Here is a 24,965-nt window from a genome sequence, read left to right on the forward strand (position 1 = left end):
TCATAGTGGTCAATATGGTTCTATTTTTAATTTCTCCAGTTTTATTGCATGAACTCCTGTATGACATTTCAGAGATAATATGATATGACAGATATTTAATATCTAGGTGCGGATAGAATACTCACACTTTTTTTTCTTGTTGCTGAGATTTCAAAACTCCATGCTTTAGCCTGCACCAGTGGATTTTATCCTCACAACTGCAGAATGAGATATCCACGTGGATTACTGGAGACTAAGCAAGTAATTATATCATGTCACACTGGAGGAGCACACCGGAGATACAAGAAGTGGTTTTATATACCATCATGCAACAAAATCCAAAATATGGGTTTGTATATACTTTTCCTTTAAACTCAATTCAACCTTTTTCATTTTCTATCTGAAATTCCAAGATAAATGTTGTGCACATGTCACAATAAATCCCTCAATTAGAGAAACATAAGTACAAATCACAATAATAGAATCTTCATGTAACAGTAAGAAAAACCAATATCCAAATTTTCGGTAAAGTTTACTGACATTCTTTAAAACAGACATTCCACAACACAATACTATTGAATGTGAGAATTAAAGGAAAAAAAGTGTAAAGGGCTTTGACTGACATTTATAAGACCATAGCTTCAATAAACAAATGTTCTGGCAGAGTGCAAAAAGCTCATATTCCATTTAAAACTGGATAAAGCCGTTGTACAACACAGGCCTATAACAAATAGGATTATTTTCTTATTAAGGTACAATTTAAACAAGGCCATTTGAGTTCTAGGTTTGGTCTTATTACATGACCACTGAGATCCGGTTTGTATACCACAGTAAAACATTTTTTAAAATTAGAACACAGGAGTATTAAACTGACAACGCCGCAGTGATAAAAATCTCTTTAAATGATTAGCTGTTTCTACTACAATGAATAATGTGTTCTTTGGCACTGGAACTCTATAATACATACAAAAATAATAAAATGCAAATATCTTGTACAAAAATACAAATGTTTTCAAAAGCTTTTTTTAAAAAATATATTCCACTGAGTAAGAAAACAGCTATAAAACTGTAATATTTTCTTCCCTATATCCGTTTGGATTTTAGTTAAACAACACTGAACACAGTGAATCTAAATCCAAAACATTTTTTCAAGCAGATATTGCATAGATAATTATGAAACTGTGTTTCAGTATTTTCCCTGTTGATGGTTATATTGTTTTAGACATTTCTCTATCTCTAGGTTAATAGTTGAAGATCAATCCACAAAAAGTTCTTGGAAAAATAAAAAGCAGATTGTGGAAGTTCATGTTGGCCCAGTTTCAGTGCTTGCTATTTGTTGGTGTCACACAATCCAGTTTTTTGTTCTCCTCTGAAAGAACAATCTCCAAAGTAGTTTTTATAGTCCATGTGTACACCCAATTCCATATTCTATGAGACTTCTGTAGGCTGACCTGGTGGACACAGAAGACAAAGTTAAAATTCTCATTTACACACCCAATGTTTCAACTTTCACACACCACAAGCCATGGTTCGATTACTTTGTTCCAAATATACAGGTTACATAAAGCTAAATTTGAGTAAGACACGTTAACCCAACCTTGTGTTCATTAATAAATCATGACATCCTTTTTTAGGTAACCAGTGTAAACATCCCCATATGGCTTGATGTCAACACCTTACAAACCCCTAGAAGAGCCAGTACAGGGTGGAAAGAAACACAAATCATTTGGCAGGTAAAGCTATTACATTAATATTGTTATTATTGTTATTACACAGCATTCATATAGCACCAACACATTACACAGTGCTATACAAAGTCCACATTATATGTATTTATTATGTATGTAGCTGTTTATTCTGCTTTAAGCAACAGATATGTTACAGTTTATAAAGCCATATCAGACTTACAGTGTGTTGTCTACAGAAACAATAAACTGGCACTAGGACTGACAAGACAAGTTCCTTGTAGGACAGCCACTAAACAGTAAATGACAAGAGAAACTCTCCAGCACAGATTATCCCAGCAAAACACTACAACAGGCACTATAATCTGGGAGCAGAGAGGCTATAAGGACCTAGCCGAGACAGCATGGGATTGATTAGGAGCCATTCTGCTAATCAGCTGCAGCACAGCTCCAAATCCCCTTCAGCTGTGCAGTCTCAGTGCAGGGGATGCCAAGAGGGAAACACAGCTAAAGGGAAACAGGGATGGTGCAAGTTGCAGAGCACTAATTCCTAAAACTTCTCTGGAGGGAATCAGCCTGGCGCGCTCTACTGCGGTGGGACACCGCCTGGGATTGTCTGCCAGAAAAGAGTCCCCTACCATTTTACTTTTGTTTCTAGTTGGCTAAACTTAACAAAATAGATGGGGCTTATTACAGTTGAGATGGGGTGAAGGTTTAAAATGATTTGTCACCTTTGAAAGAAGCAAGTTCTATTACTCCTTTTAACATCATGGTGTTTGGATAAAGAGAAAGAAACATACTCAAGGTCTACAGAACTGGATTGCTATAAGTTTGTTGTTAATAAACCTGCCATTGCCTAATATAACACATTTCAAAGGAGAAATTTTTTTTTTAATGAAGACATTGCATTTCTGCCCAGGACCTTGAAATTTCTAGTTATACCATTTCTGTTGGAATCCCTTGAATGTTCTTTCATTTCTGCATGTCTTGGTGATATACTTAGTGGTGTACTGAATAATGACCACCTAATTAGTATAAGATATAAATATAGCCAGTATGTTTCAGATGAATGGGGCTTACATTTCATCAAGATTTTGGTGTTAGATCTGTTGGTAGTGTGTACTGCAGTCTGTGTCCTAATATGACATCAGTACTCCAGGCTGTCCGATGTGGCTGTAAGTCTAACACTGCCTAAAATGGAGAAGCCCCAAACATATTGGCTATGATTATTGTCATAAACTAATTAACTGATCACTGTTCTTCAATCAGTTGGTGCTTTCAAGCTCCTATTCAGGCATGGCATTCTATACCCAACACCACAATCTTCATTTGGTAACATTGATCTTGTGCTAGAAACACCATGAACAAATAGTGTTTGCTAAAACAAAGCAACTTTAAAAAACAATATGTTTATCATGGAGACCAGACTTTAAAAGTTATAAATGTGCATAGTTGCATATGATTGCTAAACATACTGAGTTTCTACATTGTATACTAAGAATATTACTTAAGAAATGTAATACTTAAATCATGTGACTCACCATACCAAGAAAACATGTTTAAGAAAGGGCATCCATTTAAGATTCAGTGATCTCAAGGTTTTAAAAGATTAGTGTCCCTGGCTGCTATGTTTGCGTGTAGAATCAGCATATCAGATATAATTAAAGTAGGGAGTCAAAGAGGCATATGGAGGTCTTACCATTGTCCCTAGGTTTCTCACAGATGAAGTTATTCAAATCTGAACAATGGAAATCATTCCACAATCCTGAATATATTAACCCCGCACAGTCTTCTCCAGGTCCCATTTCAGGAGTCCAGTTGTCTGGTTGACCGGGTTTCCAGTTTCTGCAAGATACATAAAAAAGTATCTTTAGTAGACAAATAAAGGGAATAGATCAGTGATTAGGAGCTCTGCTGCTATCCAGCATTTCCTAGTGCAACCTATAAAGTGTCCCCTGCTGGATGTGGTGGTTCTTCCTAACATGCTAGTGTAACAGTTCAAGTAACAAGAATAGTAAAAACATTAGAACTAGATACCACCTAAAAAAGAAAGTAAATAAGGAGGAAATAGGAAGAAGGAAAAAAAAGTATGTAGTGAAGAAGAAAAGTGCACTGTTATCAATATAAAATTAACCCAAGTTTTCTATAGATATTGGAGAATATGAGGGTAATGCACATTGTATCCAGGGTTCCCAACCTTTATAAGTATAGGTAGTTCCCGGGTTAAGGACATCCAACATACAGACGCCTCCTGGATACCAACGGGGCTTCCCTGCTCACTCTGTGCAGGATGGAGGCTTTGTGTGTGATTAACTCACAGTGAGGATTTTATACAGTAACTGACACTATTCTGCCTAATAATATGTTGAGACAAACATCTGTCCTAATTGCATTTATTTAAACAATGTACCTGTTCCGACTTACATATAAATTCAACTTAAGAACAAACCTACCGTATGTAACCCAGGGACTACCTGTATCATTCAGAATACTACCGGTAGTAAATTTTTCATTCATAAAGATACTATTGACTATTGAATTTTTATTTTATGAAATGCAAGAAGCTGTTTTTTTTCCAGTGACTATCTAAATAATCCAGGCGATAGGAAGCCCAAGTGAATTTGAATGTTTTTTGTAGGGAATCAATTTGTTAAAATGGGTAAGCTTAGGTTAGGGGCCATCCTTTTTTGAATTTACCATCAGACCAGAGATTGTTGCAAATTTGGTAAGTAAATAAAATAGATTTGAAAAGGAAATATTAGATTGTGATAAAGGTAATATTAAATCATCCGCAAAGATATTACATTTGTAAGAGCCACAATATCTGACATGGATTATTAAGGCCAAAGGTTTGAGAGCAAGGATGAAAACAAGGAAAAGGGGAGCAACTTGAGGAAATCCCTGTTATATTGGGAAAACAGATGAGAAATAGGCATAATTTTGAACTTGGGCTAAGAGGGATAAATAAAGTGCTTTAAGTAGGGATAAAAAATGTGAACAAAAGCCCCATTTAGAAAAGGTAAAGAAAAGTTATTCCTAGGATATTGAGTCAAAGGCTTTGTGGATGTCTAAAGCTAACAACATGCAAGGTATTTTATTTTGCTGTATGAGATGTACATGCTGGAAACCCTACCTGGTCTTACGGATTAAAAGATAAAGGAATACATTCTACCTGGTAGCTACAATTTTTGACAAAAATGTTATAACTATATTCAGGAGAGAGATAGGTATATAACTATGTGGGTCCAAAGTATCCTTCCCTGGCTTTGGAATCATGACCACATGAGCCATACAAGAGGTGGTAGGGTGATGTGGATGGGACTTTAAGTAATTAAAAAACATTGCCAGGTGAGGAGCCTGGAGTCTTGTTAGACTTTTGTGCCGGGGTAGCTGTTTGAACCTTAAGACCTATAATATGGATGCCTTGTTTCATTAAAATGGGGCATGAATAATTTGGATGGTTACCAATAGCTTTACAGAACCTATTTTATTTTTTATTTTTACAGCATATTTCCTTTATGACTTCAGCTAGAATATTGTTTACATGCTAAATACATTTCAATATTACATTTTAATTAAAATAGTTATAATAACTCACTGTAAGACATGAATATATGCTTGATAAAAAGTGCAAGTGCATTTTTCCACCAGGCTTTGAGCAATTTCTGCTTCTCAGATAAGTAACCAGTGGGAGCAATAAACTTCTGCTATCAGTAAGGGTGATATTCTTCCTGCTGACCACAAATTTGAGGAGCGTTTGCCTACTGATCATCCCACTAGTGTATCATGAGCCGTTAAAATAGTAAATAATAGCAGAAGTTTCCGAGAGTAGCAGCTGATTTCAGGGCTCTTTTGTGTGAAAAAAGGTTTAAATAGACTGTTCGTGGACATTTAGCATTTTTCTTAAATTTAGGTGGAGTAATCAGTCTAGGATTACTTAGGCCTATCTCATAAACACCAAAATATCAAACATTTGCTTTGTATAATTTGCAAAGTCAAGTCAACCAACACAAGCAAACCACATTTTTACTATTTCCCCTCACAAGCTGTGTAAAATAAATCCATATGTATTTATTTATGTTTCTGTAACGATGCATAAACATTTCTTGAGCGCATTATTTCATCAGGGTTGTTAAAGAAAAGCAATAACTAAAGTCTTAGTAGAACTTAATGAAACATATAATAAGACATCAAAGAAAGTCTACATAATTAACAATGTTAAGTGTTTCACCGTTCTAAATTTAGTGAGACTGATACAATATACTAAATTGTTTTTGAAGGTTCTGCACTGATATTGTTTTCTTTGGTTTGGTTTGGCAGTACGTTAGTGCTATGGCTGATGTATCAGATGATTACATTTCAAAAAGATTTTAAAGTTGGGATAGTCGGACCCAGGGCTCAGCAGTACAATGTACTTATGCTTTAGTTGCCCTTATTCTATAGTATGGAGTCCTTTTAAAATTTAGTTGTTACCTTAAGAATTTGTTAAAACATTAAGGAGTTTATTTATATATCTGTGAGTCTGACATTTAGCACACATTCTCTTGTTCCAGGTACATTTGTTTCCATTGAGAGTAAATGATTTTTTAAGAAAGGATGCTGCGTGTCAGAATCATTGCTTTATAAAAAGACCTCTATGTGAAGTTCTATTTTATAAACTTTTTTCATAACAAGCTATTTTCATGATATTATTTTATTAAACTTATAGCAGATAGCCAAGCCATTAGCTTGCTTTCACTCTCAGCTCATGGAAAACCATGTCATTAGTGCAAGTTGATTTAATATACTACTACTGTACAATTAGTTCAGGTCCTTTCAGTATATTGTACATACTCAAAGGTCAGCAAAGTTCCATCCAGCCACTTCCATACTTTTTCTTCTTCCCTGTCTGTTAGTCCAATCCAGAAATTTCCTTTATCACTTGTTTGTTTCTTAATGAATTGCTACAAGAAGAGGAAAAAATAACATCTTAACAAAGCATTAGGCATCTACTTAACTCACATTTTTTTTCTAAAGTTGCCTCTAAACATTGCATGATCATGAAGCAATACTGTTGAAATTAGTAGGCACAATAGGAAAGTTTCTAAGGGTTGAATAGTATTTAAAAATATATGTGAAACCTTTGTTTACAGCAAGTTTAATCAGCCAATTGGTTATTACTTCCAGCAAATATTGGTGTACAGTGCACATTTCCATATAGACACCCCAACTAAATCTTTACTTCACCCTTAGTCAACCTAATTCCACCCTTTTTTCTATCTAAAAGCCTTTCTGATATCTATGATGGGTTCCTGAGAAGTTCCTGGCTTTGCCCCCTTTCGGGTGAAATAGAAAAATAGGTGTGGGCGCATATGACAACCTAATATCTTAGTATGTAGCTGTATAAATATCAGGGCTTTGTGATTCTTAAAACTGTTTTTTCTTTTAGTGAGAAGCTGTGATGGCAGAGGCATAAGCAAGTTTCACGTTGTTAGAGTTACGGGCCGTCATTAAGTTTTTGTTTCTCCAGGGAAAGTCAGCAAAGGACATTCACACTGAGATGTCACAAACACTGAGGGAGAAGTGTCTTTATTACAGCACTGTCAAAATCTGGATATCTCATTTCAAGACTGGGCATTTCATTGAAGATGAGCGCCCGCAGTTGGCGCCCCCCAACCACAACTGACCTGGCAAACATGCGATGCTGTCCATGAGCTTATTATTGAGGACCGGGGAATATCCCCAAAAAAGATAGCCCAGATACTTGACATCTCACGGGAGCGTGTTGGGTTCGTTATCACCACTATCCTAGACATGTGCAAGCTTTCAGAGAAGTGGGTGCCAAAATGTTTGAACAGTGATCAGAAGAAGGAACGAGCTGAAGCATCCAGAGCCGTTTTGGTCGATTTTGAAACTGCACAGGACTTTTTGGCTAGGTAAGTGGCTGAGGATGAAACCTGGCTCCACATCTATGATCCTGAAACCACGGAACAGTCAAAGGAATGGCACCACAGCGGGTCCCCGCAGCCGAAGAAGTTTGGAAACCAGAAATTGGCCAAAAAAGTCATGGGGTCTGTTTTCTGGGACAAAGACGGTATTCTGTTGGTGGACTTTCTACCTCAGGGCTCTAGTATGACAGGACAGTATTATGCTAACCTCCTGGATCAGCTGAAGGAGGGAATTAAGATGAAACGCCGTGGAAAGTTGGCCAAAGGGATCCTTTTTTTGCAGGACAATGCACCTGCACACATGTCCAACGTTGTGGCTGCCAAATTGAACACCCTGGGTCTCCAATTGGTCCACCATCCCCCCCCCATCCCCCCTTCAAACTATTATCTGTTCTGGAATTTAAAGAAACACCTGAAGGGGCAATGTTTTGAGGACATTTCTCACGTTTTGACATGCTGCTGAGAGCCGGCCCAACCAAAGGACTTTTATTTTAACGGTCTAGAAAAGCTGCAACTACGCTGTACGAAGTGCATCAGCCTCAGGGGGGAATATGTTGATTAAATGTGTTATTTCATACCGCTGGCTCTCGTCTTTCTGGGCAAAGCTAGGAACTTCTCAGCACCCCCTCGTATATAAATTAGAATAAAAAAACAAAATCATAGCTCTGGAATGGTGATTAAATGGGCCTGATTTATTAAATCTCTCCAATGATGGCGAGAATACACTTTCATCAGTGAAGCCAGGTAATTCAGCAAATCTGGAATAAATCTGGGCCCAGATTTAAAAATTAGCTAAAAAATCCATTCCAGGTTTGCTAGATCACCCAGCTTCACTGATAAAAATGTATTCTCTCCAGCCTTGGAGAGCTTTAATAAATGCCAACATTCCAGAAACTATAAGACTGAAACTGCTCTACCATGACTCTGTATAATTATTCTGTATATTATTATTATATATATAATTAAATCATCTTTTTTTCTTGTGGAAAAACATGCATGTTTTTGTATAATTCACTTACTTGCTCTTCTTTAGTTTCTATGACAACTAACATAGATCCTTTATCTTCACAGAAAAGCTTTGCATCATCAAATATATCTTTTCCACTTGAGAAAAAGTAACATTTGTCAGTAAAATTCCTCCACTCATATGGACAACCTACAATGAAAAGAAATACATTTCATATATTTTAGATCACTAAAATAAGTATAAAATAAATTATAAAATAAGTATTAAAATAACAAAGATACATTTTTAACTAGGGATTTGTGACCTATATTATTTATAGTGTGGTATGATTTTCTGAGCTTGTTATTTGTTTTTTTGAGTCACTGCCATGTCTCTTGAATTATGACTGATCTCTGTGGACCTGCTTAAACATCTTATGAACCAAATTAGTTTCCAAAACAACAGATAGGGGCTTATGTTGCTCATCCTTGTTGCTTGTTGCAAAAAAAATCAATATACACAGTTTTATCTTACCAGTCACCGAAGGACTCATCATGAACTCTGTTGCAGAAGCATCAGGCACCAATAGGGCTCTTGAAACATCTCCTGGTGGTCCAGGTGGCCCTCTAGGTCCAGGTATTCCAGGTACACCAGGTATACCAGGTGGGCCAGGTGGTCCTCTGACCCCAGGAATACCAGGTTCACCAATGACTCCTTTAGCCCCTTGTGGACCTGCAGGCCCAGGTGGTCCAATTGCTCCAGGTGGTCCTGCTACGCCTGGATCTCCTTTTGGTCCAGGCTCTCCTGATCTTCCAGGTGAACCTCTTTGTCCTTTGTTTCCTTGTGAACCTCTTGAGCCTTTTGAACCTTTTTCGCCTGGAGGGCCTATTGGTCCAGGTGGTCCTTTTTCGCCAGCAGGTCCTGGCATCCCTGGTTCTCCCTTTTCTCCTGTTTGTCCTTTTGGTCCAATAGGTCCCATAGGACCTGGTGGTCCTCTCTCTCCTTTAGGTCCTCTTGGACCTGGTGGTCCTGATAAAAAACAAAATATTATTTTTGTACTAACATATTTATAAAGCAAGGAACATACACCAAAACCAAAAAAGCTTTTGCTAACTCTGTAAGAAATGCCTTATTCCACGTACACTATCCAAGTTACATCTAATTTTCACTGTAACAAATCAACCTATTTATGCACACAATATTTATCTAGATAAACATAATATAACACGGTAGGTGTGAGATAAATGGAAATTAAATGTTTTTTTGTACTGCATGATGAGCCGTAACTCTTATGCTTTTGTGACTGGTACTGGGGTCCATTTATTTATGGATATCAGTTATTTGTTTTGCAGCTCCATTTTTTGAAACCTTTCCTATTACTTCAAATATTTGTGTCTCAGCACAATGCCTTAAAGTAAATATGTTTACTTTCTATATATATATAGAAAGTCAATTTTTTTTACGTTAACATAATAAATGAAATGTATTTTAAGCAAATAAAAAAGGGCTAGGCGGACAACTAATTGATAATGGAAGTTTTGGATCTGGTCCTGTATGGCTTCACCTTCACCAATACAATCTACCAATCTAATTGCCAGCTATCTACAAGTTAAAGAGTGGAAAGCATTTTTTGTCATTAAATTGTAACGCTCTGGCACATATTGGTCCAAGATTGGTAAAAAAAAAACAAAACAGTTTGTTTTGTTGAAGAAAAACAATCAATGGATTTAGAACACTGGGAAAAAAATCAATATATTTTCAGGAAACATACTAATCCCATAACATAACAATGTAGTGCTGTGGCAATATAAAATCTGCATTATAAAAACTATGTCAGATATACAAAAACTGTCTGCAATTTCTTTGCTAAATGAGAGTCAGCCTGGTTTCTAATAGACATGCACCTCCTTTTGTCAGTAATTTGCATGCAGAAGAGATCTTCCATTTTATTATTGTGTTGCTTTAGGCCAGCCTATTAATTTGAATGCTTTCCCTAATGCACCCAAAAAGGTGCATTCAGCACCTTTGGCACTTGTAAAGTTCTGGGAGGATTCATTCTGTATGGCACCCAAATGCACAAATTGTTCTGAATAGCACCCAATACATTTGTGATACCGTGCAGCACAATGCAAGCTAATGCACTGCTGCTCACTTCAATACTCCATGCTTGCATTGTGCTGCACGGTACCACAAGTGCATTGGGTGCTATTTGGAACAAATCAGAACCAAGCATAAATCGAAGGAATAGTGTCACTATTGAAGTTTTTCATGATTTTGGAAAGTTTGCCAATGGCAGGTTTAGATTTTTTTTTAAATCCTACCTAATGAGTATTTGTTTGAGTTTTCAAAGCAGAAGTAGGACTGATTAACATGCGAATCATGCCATATTTCTAACCTAATGCAGCTGGATCTGTTAAATAATGTTTGTGCTACTAATAATTATGTGCAATTTCTGAATGATTAATGAAGGTAAATGATGTCAGAAAATGATTGGACAAAACAGAGGCTGAGAATTGCTAATGCAGCTGCAGCCAAATTTAATTGTCAGTTTTGGTTTTCCACAGAAAACAGTGTATATGAGTAGTGCTCCCTCATCAATACACATGCAGCACTGGAGGATTATACTTGTGTATGGAGCTGGCAGCAGGAGATCAGGCTTATTCACTATAACAGTGGAATTGAAGTCCAATACAAAGAATATATATATATATATATATATATTTATTTATTTATTATACATGCTACTTGACAGTTATATTACAGGTTTTAGTATTTTTATACACTCTTGTTTCACCAAGTGTTTTTTATTTTAAGTTTATTATTAAATTTTATAAATATTGGACATATTTCGGTGAGTTATGCCTAAGAATTATATTATTTCATGTTTTGCTACCTGTTAAGGGCCAAAATCCAGTCTGGCCCTTCTGTCAAATTTTAGTCAAAAAGTTTGCCCACCCCTGCTTTAGAACCTCTAGAAGTGCCATTCAGAAACATCTAATGTATTTAGTTCCAAACCACAAAGTAGGCTGATTTATTAAAGAAACTGTGAATGTTTGCACAGTAAACTGCTTTCTTACAGTTGGACAATTGAGGTGAATTTTTAATTGTATCTATTCTAAGTTCTTTTTTTTTTTACATCTCCTCATTTGGGACTATTCAAGGACCAGTAGACTACAATATTTCTGGGACATACTTATAAAGCACACTGCAGATAAATCTTCCACATGCACATGTTTTAAATAACAGTGATTGCTTTGGTGAAAATCACATTCACTGGCTTATAAATATGTGTAGTTATGTTTGTTAATGTTTTGCTGTGTATAGGATGGTGGGCACTTTCTGTGTGCACCAGATGAATTTATAATTTTGGTAGCAGTGTCTTTTAATTGGTATTTTGCTGATTGACAGGTGTTCATATTTCTAATTGACTGGGCATGGCAGTAGCATATATCCCCCACACCAATATCCTGGTTATAGAATAAAAATACAGAGTAGAAATTGGCATATTTATGGGTGTTACAATTGTATATCCATATTCATATTTTATTAAAAAAAAAAAAAACAATTTAATATCTTTGAAACATTCCTGTATAATAAAACCATGTGAAATACTTTCAGATATGATACATGTTTATTTAATGTGGAGTTGTGTATTTCTTCTCAATCATCAAATGAGTTTCTTGGAAGTCCTTAGTCTTAGATACCAAAGTGGCTTTCCTGTTCCCTCTGTGCAGAATGGAGGCTTGAAGGGGGGGGGGGGTGTTCGGTCTGCATGAGTTGCATAAGAAATCTTTTGCTAAACACAGTGAGGTTGTGGGTGATCTTATGGGGGTGAGCTCTTTCTGCAGCCTCATGTAACTCTTTAATGGCCAAGACAAACTCTGCAGTTGTTTTTTTTTTTTTTTGCATATCAAAGCACAGCTTGCTACAGAAGTTAATGAATGTCTAGGCTCCATAAAGATTTTTTTTGCTTTGTTTGTGATTAACTCAGTTATGTTTGTGATTAATTCACAGTGAGGATTTTATACAGTAACTGATACCATGCTGCCTATCAATATGTTGAGACAAACATCTGTCCTAATTGCATTTATTAAAAAAAAAATACCTGTTCTGACTTACATACAAATTCAACTTAAGAACAAACATACAGTCCCTATCTTGTATGTAACCCGGGGACTACCTGTACCCAAAGTTCAGGTATAGATCTGCTTTATGCTGTCCATCTCTTTCTTTTTACTAGTAAGGGCCTTAACATCCTGAACTTTCCTAGGTTTTTGTGCTACAGTGCGCAGGCATTGCTACAAGCTCTAAAGAGATTAACGAGCAAGCCCCACTCAATCTTTTCATTTATCTTTGCTGAGGCTGTGGTCATGCTTGGATTTACGCACGTCAGGAACAGCAGACAGCCGATAAGTGGCAGGTTTGTGCTCAATCCTGTTTTTCTTTAGTTGTTCGCTTTGTGTTTATATAGGTTTTCCCTGGACACTCTGGTGTCCTCCCACATTCCAAAAAGCATACTGGTAGGTGAACTTGCAGGTTCTGCGTGCACAAGAGTTACATTATTACCGGTGGCTGGCTCTGTGTGCAGTGACGCTGCTTACAGAGCCGAGGTCCAAGCTTAGTTTAGAGTTGAAACAAAAGCCAGCAGGAGCCAAGGAGTTAGTTATTTGACTGAAGAAACATTGCATGTCTCTTTTCTCAAATAGTACTATGTTCTGGTGGTTTTTTGGTTTAGATCTGCTTTAATTATCGTTGCCATTACCCATGTGGCACAGACACCAACACTAGTTGTTATTAATCAATACACTGGCAATTCTGTTTTTTTTTTTTTTACTTCCACTTTTATGGGGGAAAGGTGCTTTATTTTATTCTCCAAGTCAACTTTTTTTTTTAACTTACATTTTACTTACATGCTCTCAACCTTAACTTTTACGCCTATTTAAATGACAGAAGTACCTGTAGTACATTTTTTTAAAGAAGAAAACCTTGGACAGGGAAACAAATGTTCTCATCTATTTAGGAGATGTAATAAAATGATTTTCATCACACTGTAGCTTGCACGAAATATTAAAGAATAGAATACAAATATAACGATTTGCTTTTTCTCTTTAGCATTTCGCACAAATACTCTAATAAAATTATTAAAAAGGCCAATGTGAAGCTGACCCAAAGCCTTAAATAAGTGTAAAGAAAAAATATCAATACAGGAAAATAGCCAACACTGAATATTTGAAAGGTCATCCCGCCCAAAACTGACTTACTAACTTCTGGTAGAGGCTGAAAAGTGAAACCACCTAATGTTTTTTTTGCATTTTGTGGAGACTACTGAGAACACAAACCAATATAGGAGTTTACCACTACTTGTTGTATTAGTCATATTATATTATAAAAAATAAAAGAGGAGGTGCCCATCCACACAATACTCTTAAGGGTGAAGCAATATATTCAGGAATGATGACAGTGTCCAAGCAGTATCCAAGACACTAAATTCATTTTGTACAGTATATCGAAATATGTCGAATAAAAGATCGAAATATGACACAGACTTTTAAACCACATGCTACATAAAACAAAGGGTTATGGTGGAACAAATCAGAAACATTCAAACACTTGTACTCACCTTGAAGTATAGTGAAATTCTTAATCAGCTGTCCATGCTTGGAATCAACCAATTTCATTTCTTCCATGATAACCGATAAATTGGCTACTTCATTATCTAATCTTAGTCTCATGGTGTCCTGCTGAGCTTTTAGAAATGTTGTGTCCAGTTGAACACTGGCGAGAGAATTGTTTAACTGAATTAAATCTTCGGTGTGTTTACTCAGTGTCTCAGTGCAAGTTGTCCTCACATCATTAAGATTGCTAGTTAGCGTCCTGAGATGATGAGCAGTGTGGCTGATGTTACTAATAATTCCTACTATATCTTCTTCAAACTTTTGGAAACTTTCTTCCAAATAGTTAAATTTAGTGTTGGTCCTGTTCTCATATTCTTTGTGGTAATCCTGAAGGTCCTTTAGGTTTTGTTCATTTGTCTGAGCAATTATTGTTATGTTGTCAATTTGTCCATTAAGTGTATTTAGCTGATTACTCATATCTTCCACCGTCTCATTGTTGGCCTTCACAAGGGCCGAGTTGTTAGCTGCTATGCTTTGTAAATTCTGTACTCTTTCCCTTAGCCATTCTGTATCCTTTTTAGTTTGAAGAACAGCCTGCTGTAAGCTCAGAAAATCATTTTTGATACGTTGGATTGCTTGGCTGGTATCATCCACAGACCTCTGCAGAGTGCTTATAACTGTCCTTTGCTGGGTCTGCGTTAAATTCAAATTGCTAACATTCATTATGATTACATTGCTTGACTGCATCTGGTTCTGAAGGTTTGTTTGAAGGCTGGTGGTATCTTGTTGCAGACTGCTGACATAACTTTTATATACTTGAAATGTTTGATTGATTCCATTAATCATTAGAGAGTTATTGTCTAAGGCACTCTTCATTTGGTTTTGTTTAGCATCCATAAGGTCACCAGACTCCTTTAGCTTCTCCAAAGCATCTTTGTTCCTGCTGCTCTTTTCTGTGATCTCCCGTAGCTGCTGGCGAATGGCCACAATATCTGACCTCACACTTGAGAGCTCACTGCTGGTGCTGTCTGATTTTTCTCCTGCTTGGTCATCTGGAAAATATATTTAATAACCTTAGAACGTGTTTATACTAATATATTTAATAAACTGCAAAGTTTCAATGGACAGGTTATGCAGTGCTCAGCCAAAAACAATTTACCAATAATACCCAGAGTGTTCCATAAATTTAAGATGCAATTTGCCCATCTTAGACATTTTTGGCTAGATCAGGCAAACGTTTTAGGTGATCAACACTGCATAATTATACTTGGGAGGAAAATGTGATAAGGCAGGTTGCAAAATTTGCTCTGAAATTATCTACTATGACGAAGATTTGGCGCAATTGTGACAGACCACGGTCTACAGCTGTGTTAGTAAACTTTCATGATATAGGGGGCCTTACGTTTGGCCCCTGACTTCACCAAAGTGCTGCGCATAATATTCAGTAAATGTCACAGAAAGCTGTCAGAGACTGCAGATATGCAACAGAAATGGTAAAAAAAAGCAGACAGTGGTCAGACAGTGACAATATGCTGCAGTGGATGGTCAAAAACGGCAAATGTACAAAAAAGAAGAACAAATGTACAAAAAGAAAGAAGAAAAAAACTAAAGTATATATTTTATCACTTACCTAGTAAGCACCTGGGTAAGTAAAACACAGACTTCTGTTTGCAGGGGTATGAGAACACAGCACAATTGGGGTTGCGTTTAACCCCCAGGTTGCAGGGTAGGGATCATGGTTAAAGCGTAAAGTAAGGGCAGACTTAACATATTTATATTGACATCACTTGGACATTAAGGTAGCAGCAGCAACAGTGGAGCTCATCAACTTTCCCCTCTTGTCATTGGTAGATTGGAGGTACAATGCAGAAGTCCAGCAGAGAGTGGTGCTGAATACAGAATTTCTGTAAGCTAACATGAAGATTTTTTCAAGTATAGCTAGTGATGTGGAAGGCCACTTTGCTACTCATCAGCAACTTTTTCAGCTAATTTTAGAAAAAGTCCAGCTGAACGTGACTAACAACTGCCATGGCCTGGATAAATGAGAACCTTGAGAGTTCAGTTTTAATATTAAATTAGGTTAGCTTCAAATTAAATTAGGTTGAAAAAAGTTACATAGATGTTTTATATGCTATGTTTTTTATTTTACTACTAATTACCAGTTTTAGTACACTAATACATTTTTTACACACAACATGATATTGGTTTTGCAGAACATAATAGATTTTCCTGGTAAATAAATAAAAAAAGATGATATTTCCCTTGTGTTTACAGGGGATTTAAAATCAGATTTAAATGGTGAGTGATTTGAATCCAAAAAGTAAAATTGCTTTTATTTTTTAGGAACAGTAATAACAATGGGATTGGAACTGGCATTGCTGAAACAACACAAGGGTAAAACGATATGAACTTATTACAGGATGATTATATGAACAGTCTATAAACCATGGGTGGTCAGTCTTCTTGATGACGGGGGCATCATGACTTACCCCACAAGACCTGCAGTAAATGTAATGCTATAGAAAGTTGTCAGGAATTGCAGACGGGGATGGTAAGAGAATTCTGGCATGCTACAAGTGACAGTCAGAGACTGCAAACATCTCTGGGGAATCATAGAGATCAAAGCAATGATAACTCTTTTTATTAATCTGTGTTCCCCACAGGCCACTTAAACAATTCTGCACCTTGCTTACAAAAATATAATTTGATATTTTTGTTAGCAAGGTCCATTAAAAACGATCATAGGGAAAACAAATACAAAGTGAGTATAGATAGACAACACATAAAAATTGGATAGTGGGACAAATATAAAACAAGCCATTTACATACTAAAACCCAATAAAATAATTTTCCCCTCACTGGCCTGTGCAAGCACCTAGACAAATGTTTAGTGCCTGTCAGGACCCCAGGGGGCTACACTAGAATGAGGAAAAGTTGGACACCAGAGCTATAGACATCCCAACGAGAATTACCGGTAACACTCTATCAAACCTGGTAATCTGAAACATCTGAGTAGGTAATCTGAGTAGCAGTGACCGTAATATGATTGAAATGTATTGCATTTGTAAATAACAGGCACATGCAAGAAAGAAAAAAAACTATTTACAAAACACATAGAATCGGAGGAAATGTTGTGAACAAAAGACACAGAACAGAAATGGGATAGTGTAAAGTTTAGTTTTATGTAAATACATAAGATGTAAATATACAATTTAACGGGTAATATATTTAAATGTCTAAAAAAATGTTCTTCTGATGGTGATTAAAGCCAAAAACAATAAGAAAAGGTCATTTCAAATCTGGAATGCTTGCACAGTGGAAGGTTAGGAAATTTGAATTAAAATACAGACTGCTAAATCGTTGGACAAATGCCCCAAAATGTTAAAAACCAGTTCAGCGCTCACACCTAATTATACCTTACAAAATCACAACAATTTTCAGATTTTAGCCCGCAAACCTACTGATTTTGTATTTCCTTTTAATACCACATTATTAAATGAACACTCAATATTGTTTTCCTCTTCTAGGACAGACAGAGCCTTCTTTTGTTGTTCACCTTTCCCTGAATCGTGTACAAGTTTAGGGTCTCTGTGACTGATTGGTTGAACTCAATGGATATCTGTCTTATAAAAATGTAACCAACTGGATAACTATAAATTAAATATTGTTCCTAATAAAAAAAAGTTACCTATTTTTTTCAAGTTCTGCTCCACTTCTAAGATTTTATTATTGTATCCCATGTGTGACTTTTCCATGTCATCGGAAACGCCATCCATTCTTTCTACAACTAAAATGAAAAAGAAGCACTGATTAACTTGTTCACATCATTGGTGTAATACAACTACTGTGTTGGCAATGTCTTACACATCCATTCTTTGTTGGAAAAAAAATCAATCAATAGAATAGTGAACAAAAATATTTGCAAAGAACTCGGTAACCCTTGAACTGCTTTCTTAAACTCTAAAAGACCCTTCAGCTCTGAAATATACAATATCGATCATAATGTGAGTGATTTTTGTACCTTTGGACAGTTTTTATGGTTTTGCACCACTTCAGCAGGACCTGTGGCTAGCTGAAAGCCTGCTTTAGGCTTGTTTAAATGCATCTCCAACAATGCTGTTAAAAGTAGGATAAGTGCTCCTATACTGAAGGAAAAGGGTGCTTTAAGTGCACTTATGCCCAGACTATGGACAGTAAACTATTTTTATTTATAAGCAGAGAAAAGCATTACAACAAGGCATCCCTATCTTCTTTTCATGAACAGTTATTCCTTCTCAAGGATCCTCAACAATCACTACAAACACTCACAGTTGGGTTTAAGTTGGTTTCTAAAAGCTTAGAAATATTTGGATAATTTACATTAAAGGCCTGGCATACTGCTAAGATTGGCTCTAGAAAAAGTCAAACCTCTGTTGTGAGCATAACATTTTTTAAAAACATACAGGGATCAATTAGGTTTTGTAAAGTGCTATCAATGCTCAATCAGAATATGTAGGCACTTTAGTGTGCATGATCTGGGCAGGGATTTACTTTAGATGGTTACTTCAAGGTATCCGCTTAAAGCTTGCTAAAAGCTTTGAAAATGTCATTACATGATGCCCTTCTGACTAGCATTTGCAAGGTAATGTTCAGATAAAAGAGGCCATGTGAAGCACTGTAGACAACCTTAAATTTAGTTTTTAAATTGCATCAGATAAAGCAATGTTAATTTGTTTATTGTTGGCTAAAACGTGTATTGTGCTGTATTGCTGTAAAAGCAGCATGTCCCTTTGTTGTGTTTAAAATTCTTTTATTCCCCAGTATGAAAAGGATTACAAGGTATATTCATTTGCAACAGAAAATGATAGGTATTAAGGAAAAAATGCACAAAGGAGCAAATTTATAAAGCAGGAATATGGCCTTCACTAAACATTCACTGTAGGTAAAACTTTCCCTTGAAAGTATTTTTAGTATACACTGAATAAAATACAACTAGTCAGCATTTGTTAAATGGGGCATTACTACTTAATACGTAGTCCTGGGATTTTTTTTCCCCTGAAAATACCATTGGAAGTAAGAATCTTGGTTTGTATTCGGATGGAAACTAATGGCATGTCCTAGAACTGCGTTTGTATGGTTGTCAAGCTGTTCATAAACATACTTTACATGAGGACACAGTGCAATCTACTGGCCAACAATATTGAACGTAGGGTCATTGAGGAGCAAGTGACCCAATATAACCAAATCAAATATGACCAAATATAACCAATATAAAAAAAAGTACAACATACTTTAACCTGTAAAAACTGTGTGTTTGAGTCCAAAACATCTAACAAACACTAGCATTTCAGTACTGCATGGTTTGACCATTTGGGCCAATTTCATGTAACTCACATAAATTAAAATATACTATAGAATTTTGTTGTAAGATAAAAACACGTACCTTTGTATCCTAGAATGGATACTGTGATAGTGAGTAGGGCACATAGTATATAAAGCAAAATGATAGAAAATTTCAGTGCCCAGTTATTTTTACACTTTGTACACTGGGTGCCTTCTTGTATTCCTGTAAAAAAAAACAAACAAAAAAAACTTGTAATAATTTGAAATTAGAATACCTACAAACACCTATTATTAAAGGCTGAAATAGGATTGTTGTGAGTTCTTTACTGGCATAAAAGCTATATATATATAAATTACCTTTTTTATCTACCTACCAAATGTATTTGTAACTTTTAGTCCTAGACAGCCTGTTTACTGAACATAAAAAGCTATATGCCAGCAAGCTTTCATTATTAGATGGACCTCATTTTGGCAATCAGTAGGGCTTATCTGGGTTACACTGCTTTCCATCCATCTGCTATTCTAGTCCTGCTGTGTAGGAGATAGCAAGATTATATTTTTTGCCTAAAGTTCAGCTTTAAATAAATAAGACAGAGATCCATAGTTTGTGTTTTCAACTCACTTTCAAAAGCAATCAAAATTAATATATTTTTACTGTTTAAATGTTTTTTATTTAATTACACATATAACAAACAATCAGCTAGAGCTGATTGTGCACAATGAGCTATATACAAATGACACAATACAATAAATCTTGTCAAGCAAAGGGTGAACACAATAGGTCACCTACTATAAATCTGCAAATTTCCACTTGAATTTCAGCATACACACAGGTCAGGTAAGGTAGCGTAGACGAATCATTATTATGAATCATCTAAATGTATATTTTATTGTGGTATTTTACAATTACTGCTATCTTGCAGATGTATTCTAGCAAGCTTTATTTCCTGATTATACACTTCTACGTGTAAGCAGTGTGAATTGGCAAAGCATCGCTGCAACAGGCTACAAACTAATTAAAATGATTAGTTGCTGCTTCATAAAGTAGTGAGGCATTGAAAACGAAGTGAAATTAATGATGAATCAGTCATTGTGTGTCTTGTTACAAATGAAAAGTTGGTACAAGAATAGATATGTGAGTAATTCAGCTGTGCTTGAAGTCATTACAGCAAGAGTCATTGTGGTTGTTGTTAGTAGACCCTGATAGCACAGGTTAGTGCCAGGAGCTATCCGGCGTGATTAGTGCTGATGTCTAGTGGCTCTCTGCACACTTGTCATGTGATAATTCTGGCTGACAGTGTGAGAATTAGGAGACAAACTGTGTAATTGCATTATAGATTTTCCTGAGTCTGGCCTCCAGGCAGCAACAAGATTTCAACAGAAATTATAGTATTAGAACACGTTGTGTGTTTCCTAGCATCTACTTCTTGGCATGTGGCACGTATACCCAAAGTAGTACTTCTTGTTTTGGTATATTGTTATAATACTCTTTGTATAGTATGTTAAAAGTTTTGCATATATTAAATTACAATAATGCAAGCAGCTATGTTTTATTTTCATTTATAGCTTAATCCAACTGGGGTGAACACAAAAACAATCTCTTCTGGAATCTATATTGCAAGGATTTTGATAATGGTTGTTGCAGATTTCTACCTTTTTTCTATGCTGGAGAATAAGCTGTTTGTTTCACCATGTCCTTTCCAGGCAGATGAAGAGACTACAATGTTTCAGCCAGATCACCACTTTTGCAATTACCTTCTTTCCATATTCATGTTCCATTCTCCATTTTTATAAAGTGATGATTTCTTTACAGATTGCCAGATAGTTTTTTTATTTTGAAAGTGAGGAATGCCAAAGGGCAGGGTTCCCCAACCCCCCCAACTGGAGGACCGTGGCACCCCCCAGCGGGGTCAGGAGAAGGACGCACCGGACAGAGCTGCGGACCATGTCTCCCGTATGGATTGCAGACTGAAGGCGGTGGAGACAAAACCAGTCCACTCTCCAATCGCAGGCTCAGATCTGCAATGGGAGAGTGGGTGGGTTCTGGAATCATGACATCACTTTGGGTGGAAGTTTCTTCCCCTTTAAGTGACACGTCTCTCCATGCATGCGCGGTCCGAAGTCTGTGAGATTAGTGGTTCGGGGACCACTGCCAAAGGGCACAAAAGAGATTGGTTTGTCACTTAAAAACCGGAGTGAATGGAGTTTATAATCCCAACTTTAGACATATTTAGGTACCACTGTTGTCCACTTTTAGAAGCCGGTTTGTTAGGAGGCAAAACAATTCTCACTTTATTTTAAATATGACAATGTAAGAGTAACAATGAGGATTCTAATAGTGGAAAAGAAAAAGCAGAGAACATTACGAGGTCTATTAATAAAGCAGTAAATCTTACATGCACCAAAATAGTCTCTGGGGTAAAATATTTAATTTCCATGTTTTTTTATTTGCAGTGACTGATTCTCCACCAGGAAACAGTTTGACAAGTTCTACAAATGTTACAATTGCCAGTACACAATAAAACATTGAATTGTTGCTGCCTTTTAGGCAGATGATAAAGAATTAGGTGGGAACCTGTCAATCTGCAATCCAGCAAGAGGGCCTAGTAACGAAACTTCACCTTGTGATATTAGATTTTCTTACACAGTTGTGATCTAACTATATGGATTAGTCATTAGAAACAGTGAAAAAAAGAAGGCATGAGTAAAGAAGATCCTCCTTTTCTTTATAGTTCTAGTACTTTAACAAATAGGGAACAGAACTGAGAAGCAGATCAGACACATAATGATTTTTTGCGGTTTAGTTTATTCACAGTTGTTCTGGTCTAAACAGCAATGGACCGTATCAACTTTACTGCACACATATGCTCTACAGCTATATGAATAAAGGTCTTTTAGATTTGGTTATCATTTATATAATGTTGGAATTAACAACTTAGTGATTTAAAAAAGAAGAGAACATATTCCATTAAAAAATTTTAATTGAAAATATATAATATATCTATTTTTATTTTATTAAATAACCTTTCAAAGCAAATAATTTTTTATTAACAATCACAAAAGTGTCTATGTAATAATATAGTGTTTTTTGTTTAGTTTAATTTTTTTACAAATTTTTTTTTATTTTTTACTTCATTTTAATTTCACAAAGGGGGCTGGCAAGTGTCATACTTACCTGTTAGTTCTCACAGCGGTACCTGCAGTAATGGAGGCTGGTGCTGTGACTTTGTGCCAGCTACCTTGCTACTTTGCATTGTGTCTCCTGCTATTTCTTGACCTGACTAATGCCTGGATTCTGACTATGCTTGCTTGCTGCCTACCCTGACCTGTGCCTGGACTGTGACCAAGCTTGTTTGCTGCTTGTCCAGACCTGTGCCTGGAATTAACTCCTTTGGTTTGCCACCTGTCTCCACACTGAGGCAACTTCTGCTTTTCTCCTCGGGTAGGGTGACCCCAAGGGTCACGACCTGGTGACCCCCAGCAGCAAAGAGCCCAGTGGCCTCCAGGCTACTGGCCCATCACCCCACGGGGTGCCCTGGTGAGGACCCGGTGTCACTTAGACTCTGCACCTTGGGTGATCTCGTGCTACCTGCCTGGGAAGACCCTGACACAAGTGATAGGCTAGGACAGAATCTGAGTTAAAATCAAGGTTTTCACCCTGCTTCCTTCAAGCCAAGATTAGGAAAAAACTTGGCTGGGCATACACTTTTAAATCCATCTTGTATATATATTTTCTAAAAGTTAAACAATTCATAGTAAAGATCTAAAAGACAACTATTTTCCATTATACTTTGTTGGAGAAAGAAAATACCTTCTCTATGTTCTTGACACAAAACTTAATTATAACATCTGCTTTCCATCACGATTTTCATCACTGACTCATTAAGCCAACTAAAAGCACATGTTTTGATCCTGCAGAGAAATCTATCCTATGCATTTTACAGGACTGTGGTGACCTTCGGCATACTAAATGTTTTAGAAACATGCCAAGAATTTAATTTAAGGAGTAAACTTTGCTGCTACAGCTAATTATTCGGCTCATACCTATACAAAAACTGAGAATAACACGCAACTCACTTGGGGACAAAGCTGACATGTCCTTTCTTCAAAATGAACAAAAAAAAAAAAAGAAAAAAGAAAACACTTTGATGTGAAGTACAAGTCTCCGAATAAACACATCTATATTTACTCAATAGAAATCCAAGACTCTGTTAAACTTTACCTTCACTTTAATAATTTATTAAAGAATTCTAGATATTCCATAAAGAAAAATATATTGAGTACTGGCTGTAAATGTGTGCTTTGGGGGAAAAGAAAGTAAGATAAAAAAACAAGAGAGCAATATGCTATAAAAAACAAAAAATCCATTTAGAAACTACCTTCCACTGTTCTGATTGATAAAAGGGTTCTGATTTTAATGGAAAATTACACTTCCTACATCATTATTGCTTTTTTTGTACACCCTTAAGGGTCAATTTCAGCTTAGACAAATAAAAACACAGAATGTAACAAAAATGATGATTGCACTGGGCCAAAAACACCTGGTATATATTATTATTTTTAAAAGCTATTGAGGTATATCAACTGGGTGAAGTGCAAAATGAATGGAGCCTGGCGGCATAGATTTGGGGTTGCGGCCTGTTAGAGATATGTCAAACTGATGTTGTTTGGGGGCCACATAAAGCCCTCTTACACCTTCTTTGAGGTCCCCAGCTAGTTTAGGGGATCAGTTTCAATTTGTTCTTCAGTTAATAAAGACAGCTATATACTATAGAAATGTTTAACATGCCTGATTTAAAAAAAACTGTCCAGAGAGAAATATGGGATTGCCACTGTTGACTGTTTTTTGAAAGCCTTTGCCCTTGGGCTGCCATTGTTATCCTTGCTTCTCTACTTGATGAATAAATGCTGGGTCATTTAATTAAATGACATATAGCTCCATAATACTTCCATTAATCTGTCCACTGGTTTTTCTTCTTTACTCTGATCTTCTATAACTATTTCTAGTGTTCCTCCTATACTTTGCTTCAAACTGACATAAAACATAAGCAGTCATTTATAACTTGGATAGGTCACGACTAAAATATGTTGGCTTGGTTGACAACTAGTTAGTTGCCAATCCTCAATTGTGGCCACACAACTTCTTTAAATCTTCTGAATTTTATAATGTCTTCAGCTTCATAAGGAAGCATTTAGGTTGTTGAAATGTCATTAGTTTTTAGCTGTATCACGGCATGCACAGATGGTTTTCTGAGTGGGAAGCGGAGAGGAGTGTCAGGAACACTTCCTGGCATTCACAAGGTTTATAGCAGAATTACTAACTAACTGTATTGCTATGTAATATTTCCTGTAATAACTATGAAATGAAAGCATAAATATTGTAAAATAATTAGCCAGAATGGACATATAGAGCCGCAGGACATGACAGAGCAACAATTAGAATAAAACAGGGCAATCTTGTTTGCATGTAATGCTTCAAAAATCTCCATCA

The 24,965-nt window shown here is 36.3% G+C and overlaps 1 protein-coding gene across 1 annotated transcript in view; it reads right to left on the reverse strand.

Annotated features, from left to right (window-relative positions):
- COLEC12 (collectin subfamily member 12) overlaps positions 1–24,965 on the reverse strand; it is a 73,306-nt gene continuing 48,341 nt past the window's right edge. The window contains exons 3-10 of the mRNA XM_072411344.1: positions 19,575–19,697; positions 17,841–17,939; positions 14,158–15,204; positions 9,072–9,566; positions 8,611–8,747; positions 6,498–6,607; positions 3,364–3,509; positions 1–1,430 (exon numbers count right to left, since the gene is read on the reverse strand). Coding sequence (XP_072267445.1) covers positions 1,408–1,430; positions 3,364–3,509; positions 6,498–6,607; positions 8,611–8,747; positions 9,072–9,566; positions 14,158–15,204; positions 17,841–17,939; positions 19,575–19,697 — 2,180 coding nt within the window. The 3' untranslated portion in view covers positions 1–1,407. The remainder of the gene's footprint in view (positions 1,431–3,363; positions 3,510–6,497; positions 6,608–8,610; positions 8,748–9,071; positions 9,567–14,157; positions 15,205–17,840; positions 17,940–19,574; positions 19,698–24,965) is intronic.

The sequence above is a fragment of the Pyxicephalus adspersus genome, chromosome 5 (genome assembly GCF_032062135.1).
Source record: "Pyxicephalus adspersus chromosome 5, UCB_Pads_2.0, whole genome shotgun sequence".
NCBI lineage: Eukaryota > Metazoa > Chordata > Amphibia > Anura > Pyxicephalidae > Pyxicephalus > Pyxicephalus adspersus.